We start from the raw sequence: 21,782 nt of genomic DNA on the forward strand, positions 1-21,782 counted from the left end.
AGTTCACCCAAATTACATATTGGTTTTGCACCCTGTAAGCGGTCTATGGAGAAGGATGACAGCATCCATGCTTTGTTTCCCTGGCACTGTTTCCAAATGCTAACGTTTTAGCATTTGTGGCACAAATAAATTGCAAGTCATTGTAAGTCATGTCCAAATCATCTATAAGTGACTTAGTTGAGCTACCCAATCAATTTGAGATACTTAAGGATGATTTGAGCTTGATGTGTGAAAAATGCTAATATAGGTACGATAACTTGCGTCGGATTTGTGCCACAAATGCTAAAACGTTAAAATGTTAGCATTTGAAAACAGTGCCAGGAAAACAAAACCAAAGCATAGATTGCTGGCATACTGTACCTTTTCCATAGACTGCTTACAGAGTAAGGAAACCAATATGTAATTTTGTAATTTGGGTGAACTATCCCTTTAACAACGAAGTTACAACAAGTTAGTTCTAACATTATTACCTGTGTTCCTCATAAACACAATGCATCATTTTTATAACACATTGAAAAATAGCCTATAACTGAGACACCATAGTTAAGTATTCATTTCTTTATTTAATAATGCATGCCAGACATGATCCTATTCATATTGAAGAATACAGATTTGCATTTGCATCCAAATACTCACTACTGTGAGGCAATTTAACATCTCTCTCTCCCTCTCTCTCTCTCTCTCACACTCAAACTCTCACACACACACACACACACACACAAACACACACACACACACACACACACACAGAATGTATTTCTGTACATATTCAGTGGAAGAACTGCATGCATTAAAGGACACTAAATAAAGTGAAACTGCTGGAAGATAAGTCCCCTCAAGTCAAACTACAATATCAGCATTATTGCAGAAATGTGCTTGGACTCCTCTTTAGCATACGAGTAGCCTACTCACCAACAGATTGAGGGGGGAAAAAACCTATTTGAATTATAACCATAATCTATGATTCACAAAACTGTTTGCTACAGTATAGGAAAATATTGAGAAAATACTGTACATTAGGTTTTGTTGGATAGCATTGGCAAAATTCTCAGTGTTAGGCTACTGTCATTTCTGTGTCCTCAGACATACATAGAACTCCCTCTTATTTTATATATTAGTATATTGTACAACAGCCACAGCAACATATACAAACATTTATAGAGCATTTACACATGATTTAGAAGTGTTATGGACATGTCCCTCTCCATTAGGAAAACAAAAATACTTATTATGTCCACGGGAGGGCTGAGAGCCCATTCACTGAGGTTAATTAAAGGACCCAGGACCCTAACCAGTGCCTGGACAAAAAGCCAAAGGGGAACCAAACCATCACCTTATCTCTCCTCTATTGCAACGTAATGTTCCTTCAACGAGCGTGTTCAATGGTGTTCAGCCATCTTTTAAACAGTTTGTTCACTTCTTTTAAGCTTTCGCTTATTTTTTTTCTAAACATTTTGAAAAAGTGAACTATCCCATGTATTGTGAGACATAACCGCACCAACAACTAACAACATGAGAATCCAACATTGTGCCTTTTTTTTTTTTTTTTCATGACTACCTGCACCCTTACACTAGTTTTGAATAAAAGCCCAAGCCCGAAGGCCTATTCTTCACACTTTGTGATCGTGTTAAAGCTCATAGTTTGGTTTTAGTTGGTTTGAACTTTGACTCCTGTGTCCACAAAAGGGGCAGGAGGGTTGGGATTCATGGAACACAACTGAAGTGAGAGGTCATATTACATTTCCTTACACAAAAAAACAAAGAAAATATAGATCTAAGGTCCCATGAGAATTTGTGTTGAATGCATATGCACAGTGATTTGTGGAGGCCTGTCTGCTCAAGAAAGATTGAAATATTCCTTATTTTACAACACATTTCCTCCATCTGCTCAGCGTCACTTCCACATCTACATCCTTACAAAACAAAGAAGCAGCTTAGGAAACGTGTGAAAACACCCATTCAATGGTATTGGACATTGATAAGGCAAATGAAACATCCACAGAGAGCAGCCAGTCCCCCCCTCCCCCCCCATTTCATTTAGACGTTTTAATGTCTGTGAATTTCAAATAGCCACTCCATGCTTGAAAGGCACCCTCAGTTTGGTAATGCTTGTAGCGGAGTATTGCTTTAAAATATCCAACTTACATTAAAAAATATATTTTTCTCTTTGACAGCTGCTCAAGAACATACAATATAAACAAATTATTCAATACTTTAACTATGATTGCGATGTACAATATAGTAATTAATCACATCATATATTAAGTAAATCATATAATACATGAGTGCTTATAGGTGACACCTTTTGTAAATGTTAAAAGCTTGTAATAATTCAATACTTTAAATTAGACAAAATAGCACTGAGAAGATATAAATAGTATTTTCGTATTTCAAACAGCCATTCAATTATTAATTGTAAGCAACAAAATAAGTAAATATAAGCACAATCAAAACAATTGCAATGTAATTCAATTGAAGTGATGTAATATTGATCAAATTTAAAACACAAACATATATATATATTTTTGAGATCCTGTGATGTAAATGTTACTCATGTAGATCCAGTATTACAAACATGTTGTAACAGGTATTCCACAACAGTCAAATATTATGAGTTGTAATAAATTAAGAGATTTAAAAAACACTGGTTCTCTGCCATTGCTTTTTTACATCGACTTGAAAGGTGCCTCTACCTCTCTTGAAATGCATAAGATTCATAGAGCTGACTCTTTTGCAAATGTTTCAAATAACTCCATCTTGTGGAATTCAGTTCTCTAACCATTATTTTCTAGCCTACTCATGCAATGTACAGTATTCTGTGGTCCTACATATTTTGCAGACAATTCTCTGCCGTTTTCAGTTTACCATTCTAGGCGATTACTCTGGTCAGTCTGGTAATTCAATTTGAATAGAAGAAATCATGAATGAAAGCCAAAAAAAGTAAGAAGGACGGATCCAATGATAGTTCATAGGCCAGTGTCTGTCTAGCTTCGATTTCCAGCCTTCTAATCTTGAAGCTCACTATTCATAGCGAACAGGAGATGACAATGTCTGACTACTCAAGACTAGCAGGTGTCAGACCCAAGCAACAGAACGCTGCTGCCACAGAAATGAAAGGAATGGGTACTATTACCAGTCATGTTTGATGTTTGGTTGCTAAAAAAACGACTTTAATGGTTTTGATTTTTATGTGTTCCAATTTCAAAATGGGCTTACAGTTTGGGATGAAGGACTCCTCAAATAGGGTCACAGCTCCCTCTTGTGTCCAGTTCTGAGTTTTTCACTGAGCAAAGGAGATCTAAGGGAAATAATTATAACAATGGGATGATGCTGGTGTATCAAACAATCTGTTACATTAGAGGAATTGTTTTGGCTTTCCTTCACCCATTCCATACACCTTGCAGGCATTAGAGTGCATGTATGATTATGTGTGTGTGCGTGTTAACACTTTGTTCACTCCTCTACACTGTAGGCCACAGTGACAATAAGCCCGGGTGACGGGATTGGACAACGCAAGGAAATAGATAGACACTTATGATGAATCTACATTTAACTAAATATCCCATCTTCCTTGTTACTGAGGCCATGTAGGTAATATATTTTAGTGCCCTGATTTTGACCCTTTGGGTCAGTGCTACTTGACTGTCAGTGTGCATGGATTTTAAATCAGGGACATGCATTATACTTTATAGAGCGCTATCATATCCAGAAATTCAACCTGCATCACCAGTTGACTGGTCTCTATGTGTGTTCTACTACAGTCACTACTGCTGCAATCTAGTTCACCAGACCCTTCCCCCTAATGCTCAGACAGTCTGGTGGACCAAAGCTTCAAACATGGCCTTCATTAACCCAATAGAAAGATCAGGGAAAAAGTCCCGACCCATAGCCATTGGCTTTATTTCTAATCAAATCAGCTCCCTCCGAACACCTCAGCTCACCACAAGTGTTTTTATTCGGAGCCACAAATAGGCCAGATTTGAGTTGTTGGTGTTTCAGGCTTATATGCAATACGTACAATTACCCTGGGGACTAGGTTACTACTGCTGCTACTGTTGTAGCATGCAGCTACAGTAGCATGCAGTACTATGTCAGTGGTGGAAAAACTGAGTGCTGTTTCAGTAGTGGAAGCACAAAAGCAAAGGGTCATATCCATGGGTATGGGCAGGTTAAGGGCAGAGAGAAAATAAGGAGAAGCTGAGGAAATTTGGGGTTGAGGAATACTGACCTATAGTTATATATTGTCAGGTGGCCAAGTTGATCATTTTCTAAAGACTGACTAAACTGTTGTATCCGAGATTTTTTTCTATACTTTCTATGTGGACTAGACTAATGTTCTGTGACATGATGCATTACAGTAATAGTGTGTTGACTTGACAAAAAAATTGGTAGACAGACACGGCACATACCCTCCATCACCAAACACGCAACGAGAGTCAGCTTGAGGAGGAGGTAAGAACTACCCTAGCTTCATAGCACTTTAAGACTGGTAGGTGCCCTCCCCAAGGCCCTTGCTTTCTCCCCCCAGCCAGCCCTATGGTCCTGTATAACAGAATGTGCCCTGTCCCGTTCCTGTTCCCTTCATTATTGTCACGTGTAGTTATGTCTGCTGTCGAAGCTGCGGAACGCAGAGGGGGTGGTCAGCTTCCTCATGGAGAGGCTGTCTGTCTTGGCGTCGTGCCGCGCCCCAGACTTGGTCCTCAGGAAGGGGTTCCTGGGTTCCCCCATCCCCCCACGGTCTGCACCCCTCTCCATCCTCTCACTGACCGACAGGCTTTTTCTGTTTGGAGGAGGGTGGGAGGAGTCGTCTGAGGAGCAGCTGTTGGCTCGTTCCAGCCTGGAGAAGGGCGAGCAGAAGGGGGTCCCACTCGCCCCTCCTAAGCCCCCCCCCATGCGACGGGGCTCGGGGGCAGGGGCCAGGTCCTCTAGGTCTTCTGGGTCTGACTCTGTGTGGCTGAGCTCGGCCTCGCGCTCTGGGTGGGAGGAGCTCATGTCCAGTGGCTTGTCAAAGGGGAATGAGGTGGAACCTCCGGGGGACTGGGAACAGTCGCCGGTGGTGTAAGGGGCGGAGACACACCTGGTGTCTATGCAGTCGGTGATGCTGGTGTACTCAGCCGCTTTGACCTGAACCCCTGCCCCTAGGCCTCCATAGCAGTCTCGCGGTGTGAACATGAGACTGTGAGACTTGACCAAGTGAGGCTCTTCCAGGTAGCCCCTGCCGCCAGTGGACAGGTAGCGGCTGCTCTTGGAGCGCTCCAGCAGGCCCGCTGATGGGGGCGGAGAGGGGTCCAGCTCCCAGGGCGGCATGGTGTTATCTGGGAGCAGGTAGGCGGAGCATAGCGACAGGTCTGCAGCCACGCTGTCGAACACGGCCCCACCCTCCGAGTGTCTGTCGCCCAACCCGCTGCCTCCGCCATAGTCCCTCCCGCTCGACAGCACCGCCTCCATAATCTCAGAGTGGAGCGAGGAGTCACGCTGGAGGGGAGGGGCCATCATCAGTGGGTCGAAAAAGACCTTGGCTGGCCCCTCCTCCTCGGATGCCGACACAAAGATGTCGATGCAGGAAGAGGGGCGGTGCTGCTGGGAGACGGACAGCGTGGCCAGTGGGAGGGGCTTAGATTCCTTGGGGGCGGTACACAAGGCCACCGACTGGGAGCTATTGGCTCGTTGCAGGCTGAAGGAGCGCTCCTTGAGGAAACGGTCAGCCCTTTCGGGCACGGCTCGCTCGTGACATCCGCCCACATAGAAGGAGTGGCTGCGTGTGCGCGTTGCCAGACTGGTGGGGGAGGGCGGCGACATGGAGCCCTCTGCACCCTCATTGAGCCGGTAGGAGTTCCCCTCTTGGCTGTTGAAGCTGCTTTGGCGCAGAATGTATGCCGCGTCTGGGCACTCACCCTGACGCAGCATGTAGGCCGAGTCTGTGCAGTCAGAGGAGGTGCGTGAGCGGGCCTTGTTGACCTCGCCCCGCTCAACCCCTGTGACTCGCTCCAGAGCCACAGCGATCCGACCAATCAGCTCCTCCATCTGGGCCAGACGGATGTCCACGGTCTGTAAAGATGCCTTCATGAAGTGTTCTCTCTCATTCACCTCCTCCAGACGCATGGCCATGTTCTCCACTCTGAAACAGACAAAGAGAAGAGAGAGAGAGAGAAAGAGAGAAGAGAGAGAGAGAAAGGGGAGAGAGAAGGGAGGGGGAGGAAAAGAGAAGGGAGGGGAGAGAGAGAGAGAGAGAAGGGAGGTGGAGAGAGAGAGAGGAGGGAGGGAGGGAGGGAGAAAGGAGGGGGAGGGAGAGAGAGAGGAGGGAGAGAGGAGGGAGGGAGGGAGAGAAAGGAGGGTGAGGGAGAGAGAGAGGAGGGGGAAGGGGGAGAAAAATAAGGGGGAGAAAGAGAGAGAGGAGGGGGTGAAAGTGATTATATGGTCCTTGACTGGAAATAATGACAGAAAAGTAAGAGCCTACATCATGTGTTGTACTTAAAGGAGAAGTGTTCTTTTTTAGAACCCGATAAAAAATGTTTGATGCAAATGGCATGTTATAGCAGGGTCCAGACACCTTTTTTTGTGAATTCACACGTTTTTGAGAAACTTACCCCAAACAGAAAATCACTTCCTCATCCTCGTTGTGTAGTATTGGGGCCGTGAAAAAAACATAAACAAAGGCACCAAATACACCCAAATACATCCTTTTAGAAATGGCAAAGCTCTCAGTATACTGATGCATGTCTTTAGATGTTGTACTCATGAAATTGTGTTGTTCTGAACATTATCCTCAACATTATATTCAATTTTTTTGCGACTCCAGCAATACCATGTCATCCATTCTACAGCTAACTGCGGAAATAAAGGAAACTTTAATAAATTAGGGACACAAAGTATATTGAAAGCATGCGGAGCTTCCACACAGGAAGTTCCAGGCACTTGTAGAATCTGTGCCAAGGCGCATTGAAGCTTTTCTGGCGGCTCGTGGTGGCCCAACACCCTATTAAGACACTTTATGTTGGTGTTTCATTTATTTTGGCAGTTACCTGTAGCAGCAGGCTACACTGAGAATGGAACAGCTGGATAGGGGAAATGGCTCGAGTCGCACAAAACTGAATATTAAATTGCGGATAAAGTTCGTAATGACACAATTTTATGTGTACAATACCTAAAGACCTGCATCTATACTGAGAGTTTCTAAAAGGACAAAAAATAAAGTCCTCTCACTGTCAACTGTGTTTATTTTCAGAAAACTTAACATGTGTAAATATTTGTATGAACATAACAAGATTCAACAACTGAGACATAAACTGAACAAGTTCCACAGACATGTGACTAACAGAAATTGAATAATGTGTCCCTGAACAAAGGGGGGGGGGGCAAAATCAAAAGTAACAGTCAGTATCTGGTGTGGCCACCAGCTGCATTAAGTACTGCAGTGCATCTCCTCCTCATGGACTGCACCAGATTTGCCAGTTCTTGCTGTGAGATGTTACCCCACTCTTCCACCAAGGCACCTGCAAGTTCCCAGACATTTCTGGGGGGAATGGCCCTAGCCCTCACCCTCCGATCCAACAGGTCCCAGACGTGCTCAATGGGATTGAGATCCGGGCTCTTCGTTGGCCATGGCAGAACACTGACATTCCTGTCTTGCAGGAAATCACGCACAGAACGAGCAGTATGGCTATTGGCATTGTCATGCTGGAGGGTCATGTCAGGATGAGTCTGCAGGAAGGGTACCACATGAGGGAGGAGGATGTCTTCCCTGTAACGCACAGCGTTGAGATTGTCAGCAATGACAACAAGCTCAGTGCAATGATGCTGTGACACACCGCCCCAGACCATGACGGACATTCCACCTCCAAATTGATCCCGCTCCAGAGTACAGGCCTCGGTGTAACGCTCATTCCTTCGACGATAAACACGAATCCGACCATCACCCCTGGTGAGACAAAATCACGACTCGTCAGTGAAGAGCACTTTTTGCCAGTCCTGTCTGGTCCAGCGAAGGTGGGTTTGTGCCCATAGGCGACATTGTTGCCGGTGATGTCTGGTGAGGACCTGCCTTACAACAAGCCTACAAGCCCTCAGTCCAGCCTCTCTCAGCCTATTGCAGACAGTCTGAGCACTGATGGAGGGATTGTGCGTTCCTGGTGTAACTCGGGCAGTTGTTGTTGCCATCCTGTACCTGTCCCGCAGGTGTGAAGTTCAGATGTACCGATCCTGTGCAGGTGTTGTTACACGTGGTCTGCCACTGCGAGGACGATCAGCTGTCCGTCCTGTCTCCATGTAGTGCTGTCTTAGGCATCTCACAGTACGGACATTTCAATTTATTGCTCTGGCCACATCTGCAGTCCTCATGCCTCCTTGCAGCATGCCTAAGACATGTTCACGCAGATGAGCAGGGACCCTGGGTATCTTTCTTTTGGTGTTTTTCAGAGTCAGTAGAAAGGCCTCTTTAGTGTCCTAAGTTTTCATAACTGTGACCTTAATTGCCTACCGTCTGTAAGCTGTTAGTGTCTTAACGACCGTTCCACAGGTGCATGTTCATTAATTGTTTATGGTTCATTGAACAAGCATGGGAAATAGTGTTTAAACCCTTTACAATGAAGATCTGTGAAGTTATTTTGATTTTTACGAATTATCTTTCAAAGACAGGGTCCTGAAAAAGTGACGTTTCTTTTTTTGCTGAGTTTATTTGGGTGTTTTTGGAGCCTTTGTTCAAGTTTTTTTGGTGCCCCCATACTACACAAGAGGATGAGGAAGTGATTTGCTGACAAAAAAGTAAGAGCCTACATTAAGAGCCTACATTATGTGTTGTACTTAAGCATGACAGGATTATGTTTGCTCATGTCCAACCTCTCTGACGTCACTCGGATCCTCTCATCATTCGAGGAGTTGAAGCGGTCATCTTTCTCACGGAAGTACTCCTCAATGCACTGCTCCTCAAAGTCATGAACTTTCTTCAGCTCATCTTCAGTGATGAAGAGCTCTGTGATGGAAAGATGATGAAAAGCAACATGGAAGGATAAGCGGAAACAAGGAAGGATTAATCAATCTATAGCTAGAGGACTCCTGATATCTAAAGTATCTTAAGTATAATTTTTGTCTTAATCTGTTGTTGTCTAGTACTGTCCTTTTGCTAGCTACCCAACTAACAATTCTAGGGAGAGATAATGTTTTTTTAATGTTACTCGTATTGTTCCCCTAATGTCTGAGTGTCCAGTTTTCCGTTAGTTAGGGGAACAATCTGTGTTAGCAAAAACCTTCTGAGAACCTTTTTAGCATGTTTTGGCATTAGAGTTAGGAGAATATTCCATAAACGTCCCACCAAACATACACAGAACATGATTGCCATGTTTTCTGAACATAAGATATTAATGTTCTAGACACGTTTCACGTAACGTTGCAAGAACGTTCGTGTCCAGTTTTCTGAGGGTTAGGAGAATATTCCATCAATGTCCCACCAAAACTTACACAGATCATGATTGCCATGTTCTCTGAACATAAGATATTAATGTTCTAGACACCTCTCATGGGAACGTTGCAGGAACATTTCTGTGTATCAGTTGTCAGGATGTCGCCTGATGTTTCTGCTGAGTTGTTCTGCAGAGTTATTCGAGGAAGGCTCCACATCACTCTCTCACCTGAGTATCTTACCTAGTTATTTTCAGAAGATCTCATTTAGCTCTTTTGTAGATTTGTCAACTAGGTGTGTGTTTTCTATAGCTGTTCGCTCCTCTCCCTTAAGAATTTACAGACGCTCCCTACTCCTTGGCTGCAACCATTCTAATTTAGTGTACCCTGCATGCATAACCCATGTGGAATACCTGGTCTCCTGCAGCATTTGGAACTGCCCATCTGCGGTCAAGAACGCGCTTCAGTCCCTGAAACTCAGACTATTTTAGTAAATATCTTCTTGAAGCTGCTGTGAAGTGGAATAATATTTTCAGCAGCTGCTGGGTAGGTACCTTGACTTGTTTACAAGTAACTTTATTACTAGCCTATGTTGAATTACTGCATGTTTTCATAGCTTTCCTAGCTAGCTAGCTGGCTAAAATTTCGGTCTGCTCTAAATTCCTTGTAAATATCTTGCTGTGCGACCTAGAAAAAAATCACCCAGATAATAATTGTGATGATGCCATAGAGAATAAACTGAGCTCAGATTTGTGACCTTTTTCACAACTACTACTCACAAGCCTCAGCCTCTAAAGCCGATGCGAATGACCAGTGCACAGGTGTTGTATTGAGGTGCCTGCTGACCTAAGGTGCTTCAACTGGGCAGCTCTATCAGTGTCGCCGGCAGTAGCTGCTAACATGGCCAATTATTTTCCCTCCCAAGATTATATTTCAAGTAGGATAGCAGCCTACACAAGAAATACATAATATTGGTAGCCATCTAGATGTCACCGTGACACAGTCTACTTAGTGGGGAGAGCATGAACGGGCAACAACACCAGGACATAGTGTCCTACTTAGCTGTCACAACCCTGTGACACAGGCTGTGTGATTCGGTTTACTAGGCTGTCAGCTCAACAAGCTCTCAGTCTCACTGCGCAATTACAGGTTTATGCACCTTGCTCCAAACGTCAAATTTCAAAGTATTTTTAACACCCTGGGTTGCTCCTGCTACTCTGTATCGTTCCATTTATCCAAATGTCAAATTTAGAAGCTGCTGTTCTGTATCGTTTATTTTCTCCAACGGTCAAATTTCGATGCTGCTCTGTATCATTCCATTTCTCCAAACGTCAAATTTCGAAGTTAAGGGTTACGTTTCGGCACTCATTCTGAAAGGTTGAAGGGATATTTCGGTTTTCAGCATGTTACACCTCATTTTCCACATACTTTTAGTGTTGAAGCATCATCCAGACAGTTGTTTTGGTCAGAGTTCCATTCCTGAGATTTATTTGGCTGGCTTAATTGCTTGCATGAGCCATATAGTGGTAGTGGCCAGACTCACAACAAAAAAAATGCTTCAAAATGTCCGCACAAGAAACTCTACAGCCATCTCATATCTTTGTGGGCTATACACGCATGTCAATATCAAAACACTTGGCTATTTCCACTATTACGAGAATTAATGTGTATAACTCGAACTGTGTTTACTTCCTGTTTGGCCTTGTCTTGGAACTCATTTCTACGTCACTACTACATCCGCGTAGCCACACCTCCAAATTCCACAGAGGCTGGTTCTCGAGGTTAGCGTAGTGCAGATACAGCTTTCAAGCGCTACACCGCCCCAAATCATTCAATCCAAATCAAAACATGTCTGAGTCGGACAGCTACGAGCCTGAAGAGGATGCATTCTTCTGTGGGTTTTATGGCGGACTACAACCAAAAAAGTGCCGCCACAAACTGGACGGGTTGAAACCAAAACAAGGTAAAAAGAAAATCCATACTTGATAGGGAAACTAACTTAATCCACACAAATAACAATATTACATTGACAAAACAAAACAAAACTCCCACTTCTTCCATCTTTCAAATCTCCATATCTCCCTTCTCAGGCTCTAGGGCCTCATAGGGTGGTACAGCTTGTGACAATATTCCATGTAACTCCTTCTCTGAGAAATCTTTCAGCCCCAGGAACCGCTCCGCCGCTTCCACATTGAATTCTATCTTCCTGGACCTTCACTCCACCTAGGCAGTGCCATTTATCACTATAGTTATAAAGGCCACAAAGTCCACCTTCTTAACCTTTAAAATGTCAGGATCCTGCTGGTGAAAGGCAACCCCTGCAGCCTGCAGTGAAGGCCTATCCACCACCATGGACTCTTCAAGTGCACCATTCACACCCTCAATCTTTTTAACAGCTGCTGCATATGAAATGCTCTGGATAGCCCCGACTTTGGCCACCTCATTCGCTTTCACCCTTGTGGGGCATTCGAAAGACGTGGCTTCATGGTTCCCACCATAATTGCAACATGACACATTTTCATCACTTTAATAACACATAAAATGATATTTTTCAAAACTTGGATATCTTGGCTTCTGCCTTCTGCAAACACTTGAAACATGACCAAAAGCGTTACAATGATCACACTGCATTGGCCTTGGGATAAATGCTCTGACTGTAGTTAATATACCCTAACCACACTTCAGTAGGGAGAGACTCCTTATCAAAAAACAAAAGATAGACTCTTTACTTTTTCTTCATTCACCACACGATTCATCCGGCGTGCATCAAACACTCCAGGATTTTTTTTCATCTTGTCAATATCTACTTCCCACAAGACTCCAGATATAACCCCCTTGAGGGGTGCCCTGTTCCTAAGAGACACACACGACACTTCAAACTTATCAAATCGGGTGAGACGCAACACGTTTCTACTGATCCTCAGAAGCACAAAAAATCTAAACCCAGCCCGCCTCTCGTGATCCTCACAGCCTTCACTCTACCCAGCATTCTAAGAAGAGGATGCATACTTTGCAGAACCATATTCATATGAGTCAGAATATATTGATGAAGAGCTTCGACAGATAGAAGCCGAGACAGCACAGTGGGAAATGACAACAGGTGATCCGGCAGACCAGCAACCAGCAGCAGCGCCCAGAGAGAGAGTCACTGGGAACTGGTGGTGTAAATGTGAAAAATCTGAGAAAAATACACATCTGACTGAAATTGAACATCTGTGCTGTTCCGATGGGACTTGATAATGCCAACATTTGAAGAACTAAATTTGTCTGGCAAAGACACTGATGATGTCAGTCACAGCACAACAGTCTGTGTGACAGATCATGCAGATTTCCCAGCTCTTATCAACCCAGGCGTAATTAAAACGTTTTTCCATGTCCCTAAAATCAACTGAAAAAAAGCCAAAGAAATCTCAGGAATGTAACTTTGACCAAAACAACTGTGTGGATGATGCTTCAACAATAAAAGTAAGTGGAAAATGTGGTCTAACATGCTAAAAACCGAAGTATCCCGTTAAGGTAGGGGTTAAGGTTAAAATAAAAAAACTGAGTCTACCTTTGGGATTGAACATGCAACTTTCAGATTCTGAGTTATGGGATTACACCCATCCGTCATCCCTATCCACAACACTTTAGCAAAACCCAAGCCTACTTGACGGTAATAGCGCTCACTGTTGCCCCTAGTGGCCGGTTTTGAAAGCATTTTCTGACGTCCAATTTCGAAGTCTATCATTTACATTTTACATTTTAGTCATTTAGCAGACGCTCTTATCCAGAGCGACTTACAGTTAGTGAGTGCATACATTATTTTATTTTTCATACTGGCCCCCCATGGGAAATGAACACACAACCCTGACGTTGCAAACGCCATGCTCTACCAACTGAGCATCCCTGCCGGCCATTCCCTCCCCTACCATGGGTCTCCCGGTCATGGCCGGCTACGACAGAGATCATCTCCCTGCTCAGCTGCTGGACATACTGTACATCCATATAACCTCTCAACAACATTGTGCCTTAATGTTACAGTATAAGCTAAACCTGTTCACTTTACCAGTAGTATGCAAACATTTGGTGGCTCAGTTGAAATATATATGGCAAATATAAATCCTATATGGATGGTAAGAGATAGATGGGTGGTGTTGAATGGAGTTGAAGGATGGGACTAATAATAACTAACAACAACTAATAACAAGGTAACTAATAATGTAAGCATACTGTGTCCATAATAAGTATATAGGTTGTAGGTTAGGAGCTTTTGTGAAAGAGCACAGTTAGAAAGATATGGCATATAGAAGCAAACCGGATGGACATCATGAAAATGATCGGAGAGGTTGAGAGTAGAAGAAGTTCAGGAGAAAAAACAAACAAAATATAATTATTGTAAAATTGACTGTGTCCATAAAATGTATATGGTAAGTATAAGCTGGAAGTAGAGGCCTAAGCATTGTTGTTCACTAGTTTACTCCAATTAGGGAAAGGGTGGTGGGGTTGGAAAGTAATAAAGGGGAATATATTTTTAAAAAAAAGGATATGTATATGTATGTATGTATGTATGTATGTATGTAAGTGTATGTATGTATATGTATGTATGTACTGTATGTATGTATGTATGTATGTATGTATGTATGTATGTATGTGTCAGCGGGTGCTGTAGGTGGGTGTGGTGTGGGAATCAGGCGCAGGACGCAGAAGATAAGTCCAAAAGACTTTAGTAATGCACACTCAAAACACGATCCAACAGCCCGGAGGCGAGAAAATGCGCACACAGGCGTAAACAAAAGGGCGCACTAAACATGTGCGAAAACTACTCTCCTACACAAAGGAGGCAAGCTACAATAGCGCACTGTAAATAGTAGCGCCCCAACACGACAGCGAAAACAATCACACACAACACCTGACAAACACAACGAGAACTTATAGGACACTAATGACGCTAAACGACAACAGGTGTACATAATCCAGACAAAACCAAACGAACATAGAAACATACAACGGTGGCAGCTAGTATTCCGGAGACGACGAACGCCGAAGCCTGCCCGAGCAAGGAAGAGAGGCAGCCTCGGCCGAAACCGTGACAGTACCCCCCCCTTGACGCGCGGCTCCAGACGTGCGCCGACTCCGGCCTCGGGGACGACCAGGAGGACGCAGAGCAGGGCGCGTCGGGTGACTACGGTGGAATTCCGTCAGGAGAGACGGGTCCAAAATGTCTCTCCTCGGCACCCAGCACCGTTCCTCCGGGCCGTACCCCTCCCACTCCACCAGATATTGGAGACCCCCCATCCGACGTCTCGAATCCAAGATGGACCGCACGGAGTACGCCCGGTGCCCCTCGATGTCCAATGGGGGCGGAGGAGTCTCCCTTGATCTCATTTCCCTGGAGTGGGCCAGCTACCACCGGCCTGAGAAGAGACACATGGAACGAGGGGTTAATACTTTTATACTCAATAGGTAGTTGTAATCTGTAACACACCTCGTTCAATCTTCTCAGGACTTTAAACGGCCACACAAACCACCGACCCAGTTTCCGACAGGGCAGGCGGAGGGGCAGGTTTCTGGTAGAGAGCCAGACTCGATCACCAGGTGCGTACACCGGTCCCTCACTGCGGTGGAGATCGGCGCTCGCCTTTTGACGACGGAGGGCCCGCTGCAGGTGGACGTGTGCAGCGTTCCACATCTCCTCCAAGCGCCGCACCCACTCATCCACCGCAGGAGCCTCGATCTGGCTCTGCTGCCAAGGTGCCAGAACCGGCTGGTAACCTAACACACATTGGAAAGGGGTTAGGTTAGTGGAGGAATGGCGTAGGGAATTCTGGGCCATTTCTGCCCAGGGAACATGCCGTGACCACTCCTCCGGCCGGTCCTGGCAGTATGATCTAAGAAACCTACCTACATCCTGGTTCACACGTTCCACCTGCCCATTACTCTCCGGATGGTAACCCGAGGTGAGGCTCACCGAGACCCCCAACCGCTTCATAAAGGCTCTCCAGACTCTGGAGGTGAATTGGGGACCTCGATCAGACACAATATCCTCGGGTACCCCGTAGTGCCGGAAAACATGGGTGAATAGAGCTTCGGCGGTCTGTAGGGCAGTAGGATGGCCCGGCATAGGGAGCAAACGACAGGCCTTAGAGAACCGGTCCACAACGACCAGTATAGTAGTATTCCCCTGTGAGGGAGGAAGGTCAGTGATGAAGTCCACCGAGAGGTGAGACCATGGTCGTTGTGGAACGGGCAGGGGTAGTAACTTACCCCTAGGCAGATGTCTAGGCGCCTTACACTGGGCGCACACCGAGCAGGAGGAGACATAAACCCTCACATCCCTCGCCAACGTGGGCCACCAGTACTTAGCACTAAGGCAGTGCACTGTCCGGCCTATACCAGGATGTCCAGAGGAGGGTGACGTGTGAGCCCAATAGATCAATCGATCCCGAACCTCGAGCGGAACGTACGTCCGACCCTCCGGGCATTGAGGAGGACTAGGGTCGGTGCGCAACGCCCGCTCGAGTTCAGCATCGATCTCCCACACTACCGGTGCCACCAGACAAGACTCCGGCAGTATGGGAGTGGGCTCCACGGACCTCTCCTCTGTGTCATACCGCCGAGACAGTGCGTCTGCCTTACCGTTCTGTGACCCAGGGATGTACGTGATCTTAAATACGAACCGGGTCAAAAACATATTCCACCGCGCCTGGCGAGGGTTCAGTCTCCTAGCCGCCCGGATGTACTCCAGGTTACGGTGGTCAGTCAAAATGAGGAAAGGGTGTTGAGCCCCCTCAAGCCAGTGCCTCCACACCTTTAGGGCCTGTACCACGGCTAACAGCTCCCTGTCCCCTACGTCATAATTTCGCTCCGCCGGACTGAGCTTTTTGGAATAAAAGGCACAGGGGCGGAGTTTAGGTGGCGTGCCGGACCGCTACGAAAGCACGGCTCCTATACCGGCCTCTGACGCGTCCACCTCTACCTGAAATGGTAAAGAGGGATCCGGATGCGCCAGCACCGGAGCCGAGGTAAACAGGTCCTTCAGCCTCCCAAAGCCCTGTCCGCCTCGGCTGACCACTGCAAACGCACCGACCCCCTTCAAAAGAGACGTTATGGGAGCTGCCACCTGTCCAAAACCCCCGGATAAACCTCCGGTAGTAATTCGCAAACCCCAAAAACTGCTGCACCTCCTTCACAGTGGTTGGCGTCTGCCAATTACGCACGGCTGACACCCGGTCAACCTCCATCTTCACCCCTGACGCAGACAACTGATAACCCAAAAAGGAGATCGACTCCTGGAAAAACAGACACTTCTCTGCCTTGACATACAGGTCGTGCTCCAACAGCCTCCTCAACACTCGGCGCACCAGAGCCACATGCTCGACTCGGGTAGACGAGTACACGAGAATGTCATCTATGTACACGACCACCCCCTGCCCCTGCATGTCCCTGAATATCTCATCCACGAATGATTGGAAAACTGACGGAGCGTTCATCAACCCGTATCGGCATGACAAGATACTCGTAATGGCCCGAGGTGGTACTAAAGGCTGTCTTCCATTCATCGCCCTCCCTAATGCGCACCAAGTTGTACGCGCTCCTGAGATCTAATTTAGTGAAAAAACGCGCCCCGTGCAATGACTCCGTCATGGTCGCAATCAGAGGAAGTGGATAACTGTACTTCACCGTGATCTGATTGAGACTACGGTAATCAATGCACGGGCGTAACCCTCCATCCTTTTTCTTCACAAAAAAGAAACTCGAGGACGCAGGGGAAGTGGATGGCCGTATGTATCCTTGTCTCAGAGATTCGTCTATGTAAGTCTCCATAGCTCTCTTCTCCTCCTGAGACAGAGGATACACATGGCTCCGTGGGAGCGCAGCTCCTGCCTGGAGGTCTAGCGCACAATCTCCCTGCCTATGGAGAGGCAACTGCGTCGCCCTCGACTTACTGAACACAATAGCCAAATCCTCATACTCAGGGGGAACGTGCAATGCGGGCACCTGGTTTGGACTCTCCACCGAGGTAGCCCCTACGGAAACGCCTAAACATCGACCCACACACTGGGCAGACCACTCCATCAGAGCCCTCTCCTGCCACGAAATAGACGGGTTATGGATACTCAACCAGGGCATGCCCAGCACCACCGGATACGCAGGCGAGTCGATCAGAAATAGCTGGATCATCTCCTGATGACCCCCCTGCGCACACATCCTAAGTGGCGCCGTGACCTCCCTGATCAAGCCCGATCCCAACGGACGGCTATCTAGGGCATGAACGGGGAATGGGACGTCAACAGGAAGAAGGGGAATCCCTAATTCTAAACAAAATTTCCTAGCAACAAAATTCCCAGCCGCGCCTGAATCTACCAACGCCTTATGCTGGGAATGAGGTGCTACCTGTGGAAAACGCACAGGTATACAGAAGTGCGCAACAGAGAGCTCTGGGTGAGTGGGGCGCCTACTCACCTGGAAGGACTCCCCAGTGCGGGGCCTGTCGTCTTCTCCCCTAGGAGGCCATCCCCAGCACCTAGCCGCGGTGTGTCCTCCACGGCCACAGTTGGTGCAGGAGACGGGCCCCCTCGTACTCCGACCCCTCCTCTCTCTAGCGCCAGCGCCCCCAAGCTCCATAGAGCTCGGCTCGGAGGCGCTGGAGGGTGAAATGGACGGACCCCCCTCGGAACGTCCGCGGGTAGCCAGCAGGGTGTCCAGCCTGATGGACATGTCGACTAACTGGTCGAAAGAGAGACTGGTGTCCCTACAGGCCAGCTCCCAACAGACGTCCTCTCGTAGACTACAGCGGTAGTGATCGATGAGGGCCCGCTCATTCCACCCTGCATCCGCCGCTAGAGTACGGAATTCTAACGCAAACTCCTGGGCGCTCCTCCTCCCCTGCCGGAGGCAGAACAGACGCTCCCCCGCCGCTCTCCCCTCCGGTGGATGGTCAAACACCGCCCTGAAGCGGCGGGAGAACTCAGCGTATGTGATGGTGGTAGCGTCTATCCTCCTCCACTCGGCGTTGGCCCATTCCAACGCCTTGCCGGTAAGGCAGGAGATGAGGGCGGACACGCTCTCGTGTCCCGAGGCGCCCGGGTGCACGGTGGCCAGGTATAGCTCCACCTGGAGAAGGAAGCCCTGACACCCGGCAGCGGTCCCATCGTAGGCCCTCGGGAGCGAGAGTCGAATTCCCCTTGGTTCCGGAGCGGGAATGGGCTGACTGGCTGATGGTGATGGCAGGGGAGGTGGAGTTGGGGGTGTCCCTCGGGTCTCCCAGCGTTGAAGTGTGTTAATAACATCCTGCAGGGCGGTGCCGATCCGAAGGATCTGGTCATTCTGCTCCCGGACCCGATCCTCCAAAGTCTCCTGTGCTGCTGCGGCTCCTGCTGATTCCATTCTGAATGGTGTGTGATTCTGTCAGCGGGTGCTGTAGGTGGGTGTGGTGTGGGAATCAGGCGCAGGACGCAGAAGATAAGTCCAAAATACTTTAGTAATGCACACTCAAAACACGATCCAACAGCCGGAGGCGAGAAAATGCGCACACAGGCGTAAACAAAAGGGCGCACTAAACATGTGCAAAAACTACTCTCCTACACAAAGGAGGCAAGCTACAATAGCGCACTGTAAATAGTAGCGCCCCAACACGACAGCGAAAACAATCACACACAACACCTGACAAACACAACGAGAACTTATAGGACACTAATGACGCTAAACGACAACAGGTGTACATAATCCAGACAAAACCAAACGAACATAGAAACATACAACGGTGGCAGCTAGTATTCCGGAGACGACGAACGCCGAAGCCTGCCCGAGCAAGGAAGAGAGGCAGCCTCGGCCGAAACCGTGACAGTATGTATGTATGTATGTATGTATGTATGTATGTATGTATGTGTGTATGTATGTATGTGTGTATGTATATACAGTGGGGAAAAAAAGTATTTAGTCAGCCACCAATTGTGCAAGTTCTCCCACTTAAAAAGATGAGAGAGGCCTGTAATTTTCATCATAGGTACACGTCAACTATGACAGACAAATTGAGAAAAAAAAATCCAGAAAATCCCATTGTAGGATTTTTAATGAATTTATTTGCAAATTATGGTGGAAAATAAGTATTTGGTCACCTACAAACAAGCAAGATTTCTGGCTCTCACAGAACTGTAACTTCTTCTTTAAGAGGCTCCTCTGTCCTCCACTCGTTACCTGTATTAATGGCACCTGTTTGAACTTGTTATCAGTATAAAAGACACCTGTCCACAACCTCAAACAGTCACACTCCAAACTTCACAATGGCCAAGACCAAAGAGCTGTCAAAGGACACCAAAAACAAAATTGTAGACCTGCACCAGGCTGGGAAGACTGAATCTGCAATAGGTAAGCAGCTTGGTTTGAAGAAATCAACTGTTGGAGCAATTATTAGGAAATGGAAGACATACAAGACCACTGATAATCTCCCTCGATCTGGGGCTCCACGCAAGATCTCACCCCGTGGGGTCAAAATGATCACAAGAACGGTGAGCAAAAATCCCAGAACCACACGGGGGGGACCTAGTGAATGACCTGCAGAGAGCTGGGACCAAAGTAACAAAGCCAACCATCAGTAACACACTACGCCGCCAGGGACTCAAATCCTGCAGTGCGAGACGTGTCCCCCTGCTTAAGCCAGTACATGTCCAGGCCCGTCTGAAGTGCATTTGGATGATCCAGAAGAGGATTGGGAGAATGTCATATGGTCAGATGAAACCAAAATATAACTTTTTGGTAAAAACTCAACTCATCATGTTTGGAGGACAAAGAATGCTGAGTGCATCCAAAGAACACCATACCTACTGTGAAGCATGGGGTTGGAAACATCATGCTTTGGGGCTGTTTTTCTGCAAAGGGACCAGGACGACTGATCCGTGTAAAAGGAAAGAATGAATGGGGCCATGTATCGTGAGATTTTGAGTGAAACCCTCCTTCCATCAGCAAGGGCATTGAAGATGAAACGTGGCTGGGTCTTTCAGCATGACAATGATCCCAAACACACCGCCCGGGCAACGAAGGAGTGGCTTCGTAAGAAGCATTTCAAGGTCCTGGAGTGGCCTAGCCAGTCTCCAGATCTCAACCCCATAGAAAATCTTTGGAGGGAGTTGAAAGTCTGTGTTGCCCAGCGACAGCCCCAAAACATCACTGCTCTAGAGGAGATCTGCATGGAGGAATGGGCCAAAATACCAGCAACAGTGTGTGAAAACCTTGTGAAGACTTACAGAAAACGTTTGACCTGTGTCATTGCCAACAAAGGGTATATAACAAAGTATTGAGAAACTTTTGTTATTGACCAAATACTTATTTTCCACCATCATATGCCAATAAATTCATAAAAAATCCTACAATGTGATTTTCTGGATTTTTTTTCTCATTTTGTCTGTCATAGTTGACGTGTACCTATGATGAAAATTACAGGCCTCTCCTCTCTTTTTAAGTGGGAGAACTTGCACAATTGGTGGCTGACTAAATACTTTTTTTCCCCACTGTATATATATATATATATATATATATAAACATGGGGAATTGGAAGTGATGCAGACAATTACAGTGATGGAAGTTACAATCTATCTGCAATATTAAGCTGATCTACCCCCTAAAAAAAAATATATATATATATATATATATATATATATATATATATATATATATATATATATATATACACTGCTCAAAAAATAAAGGGAACACAAAAATAACACATCCTAGATCTGAATGAATGAAATAATGTTATTAAATACTTTTTTCTTTACATAGTTTAATGTGCTGACAACAAAATCACACAAAAATCATCAATGGAAATCAAATGTATCAACCCATGGAGGTCTGGATTTGGAGTCACCCTCAAAATTAAAGTGGAAAACCACACTACAGGCTGATACAACTTCGATGTAATGTCCTTAAAACAAGTCAAAATGAGGCTCAGTAGTGTGTGTGGCCTCCACGTGCCTGTATGACCTCCCTACAATGCCTGGGCATACTCCTGATGAGGTGGCGGATGGTCTCCTGAGGGATCTCCTCCCAGACCTGGACTAAAGCATCTGCCAACTCCTGGACAGTCTGTGGTGCAACGTGGCGTTGGTGGATGGAGCGAGACATGATGTCCCAGATGTGCTCAATTGGATTCAGGTCTGGGGAACGGGCGGGCCAGTCCATAGCATCAATGCCTTCCTCTTGCAGGAACTGCTGACACACTCCAGCCACATGAGGTCTAGCATTGTCTTGCATTAGGAGGAACACAGGGCCAACCGCACCAGCATATGGTCTCACAAGGGGTCTGAGGATCTCATCTCGGTACCTAATGGCAGTCAGGCTACCTCTGGCGAGCACATGGAGGGCTGTGCGGCCCCCCAAAGAAATGCCATCCCACACCATGACTGACCCAC

The 21,782-nt window shown here is 46.5% G+C and overlaps 1 protein-coding gene across 5 annotated transcripts in view; it reads right to left on the bottom strand.

The window, feature by feature from the left end:
* Positions 1-543: 543 nt before the first annotated feature.
* trpm3 (transient receptor potential cation channel, subfamily M, member 3) overlaps positions 544-21,782 on the bottom strand; it is a 309,076-nt gene continuing 287,837 nt past the window's right edge. For all 5 annotated transcript variants that reach the window (XM_041864642.2, XM_041864639.2, XM_041864640.2 and 2 more), the window contains 2 exons: positions 8,836-8,968; positions 544-6,118 (listed from right to left, as the gene is read on the bottom strand). In XM_041864642.2, coding sequence (XP_041720576.1) covers positions 4,591-6,118; positions 8,836-8,968 — 1,661 coding nt within the window. In that variant the 3' untranslated portion in view covers positions 544-4,590. The remainder of the gene's footprint in view (positions 6,119-8,835; positions 8,969-21,782) is intronic.

This window comes from Coregonus clupeaformis, chromosome 18 (genome assembly GCF_020615455.1).
Source record: "Coregonus clupeaformis isolate EN_2021a chromosome 18, ASM2061545v1, whole genome shotgun sequence".
Classification (NCBI taxonomy): Eukaryota; Metazoa; Chordata; class Actinopteri; order Salmoniformes; family Salmonidae; genus Coregonus; species Coregonus clupeaformis.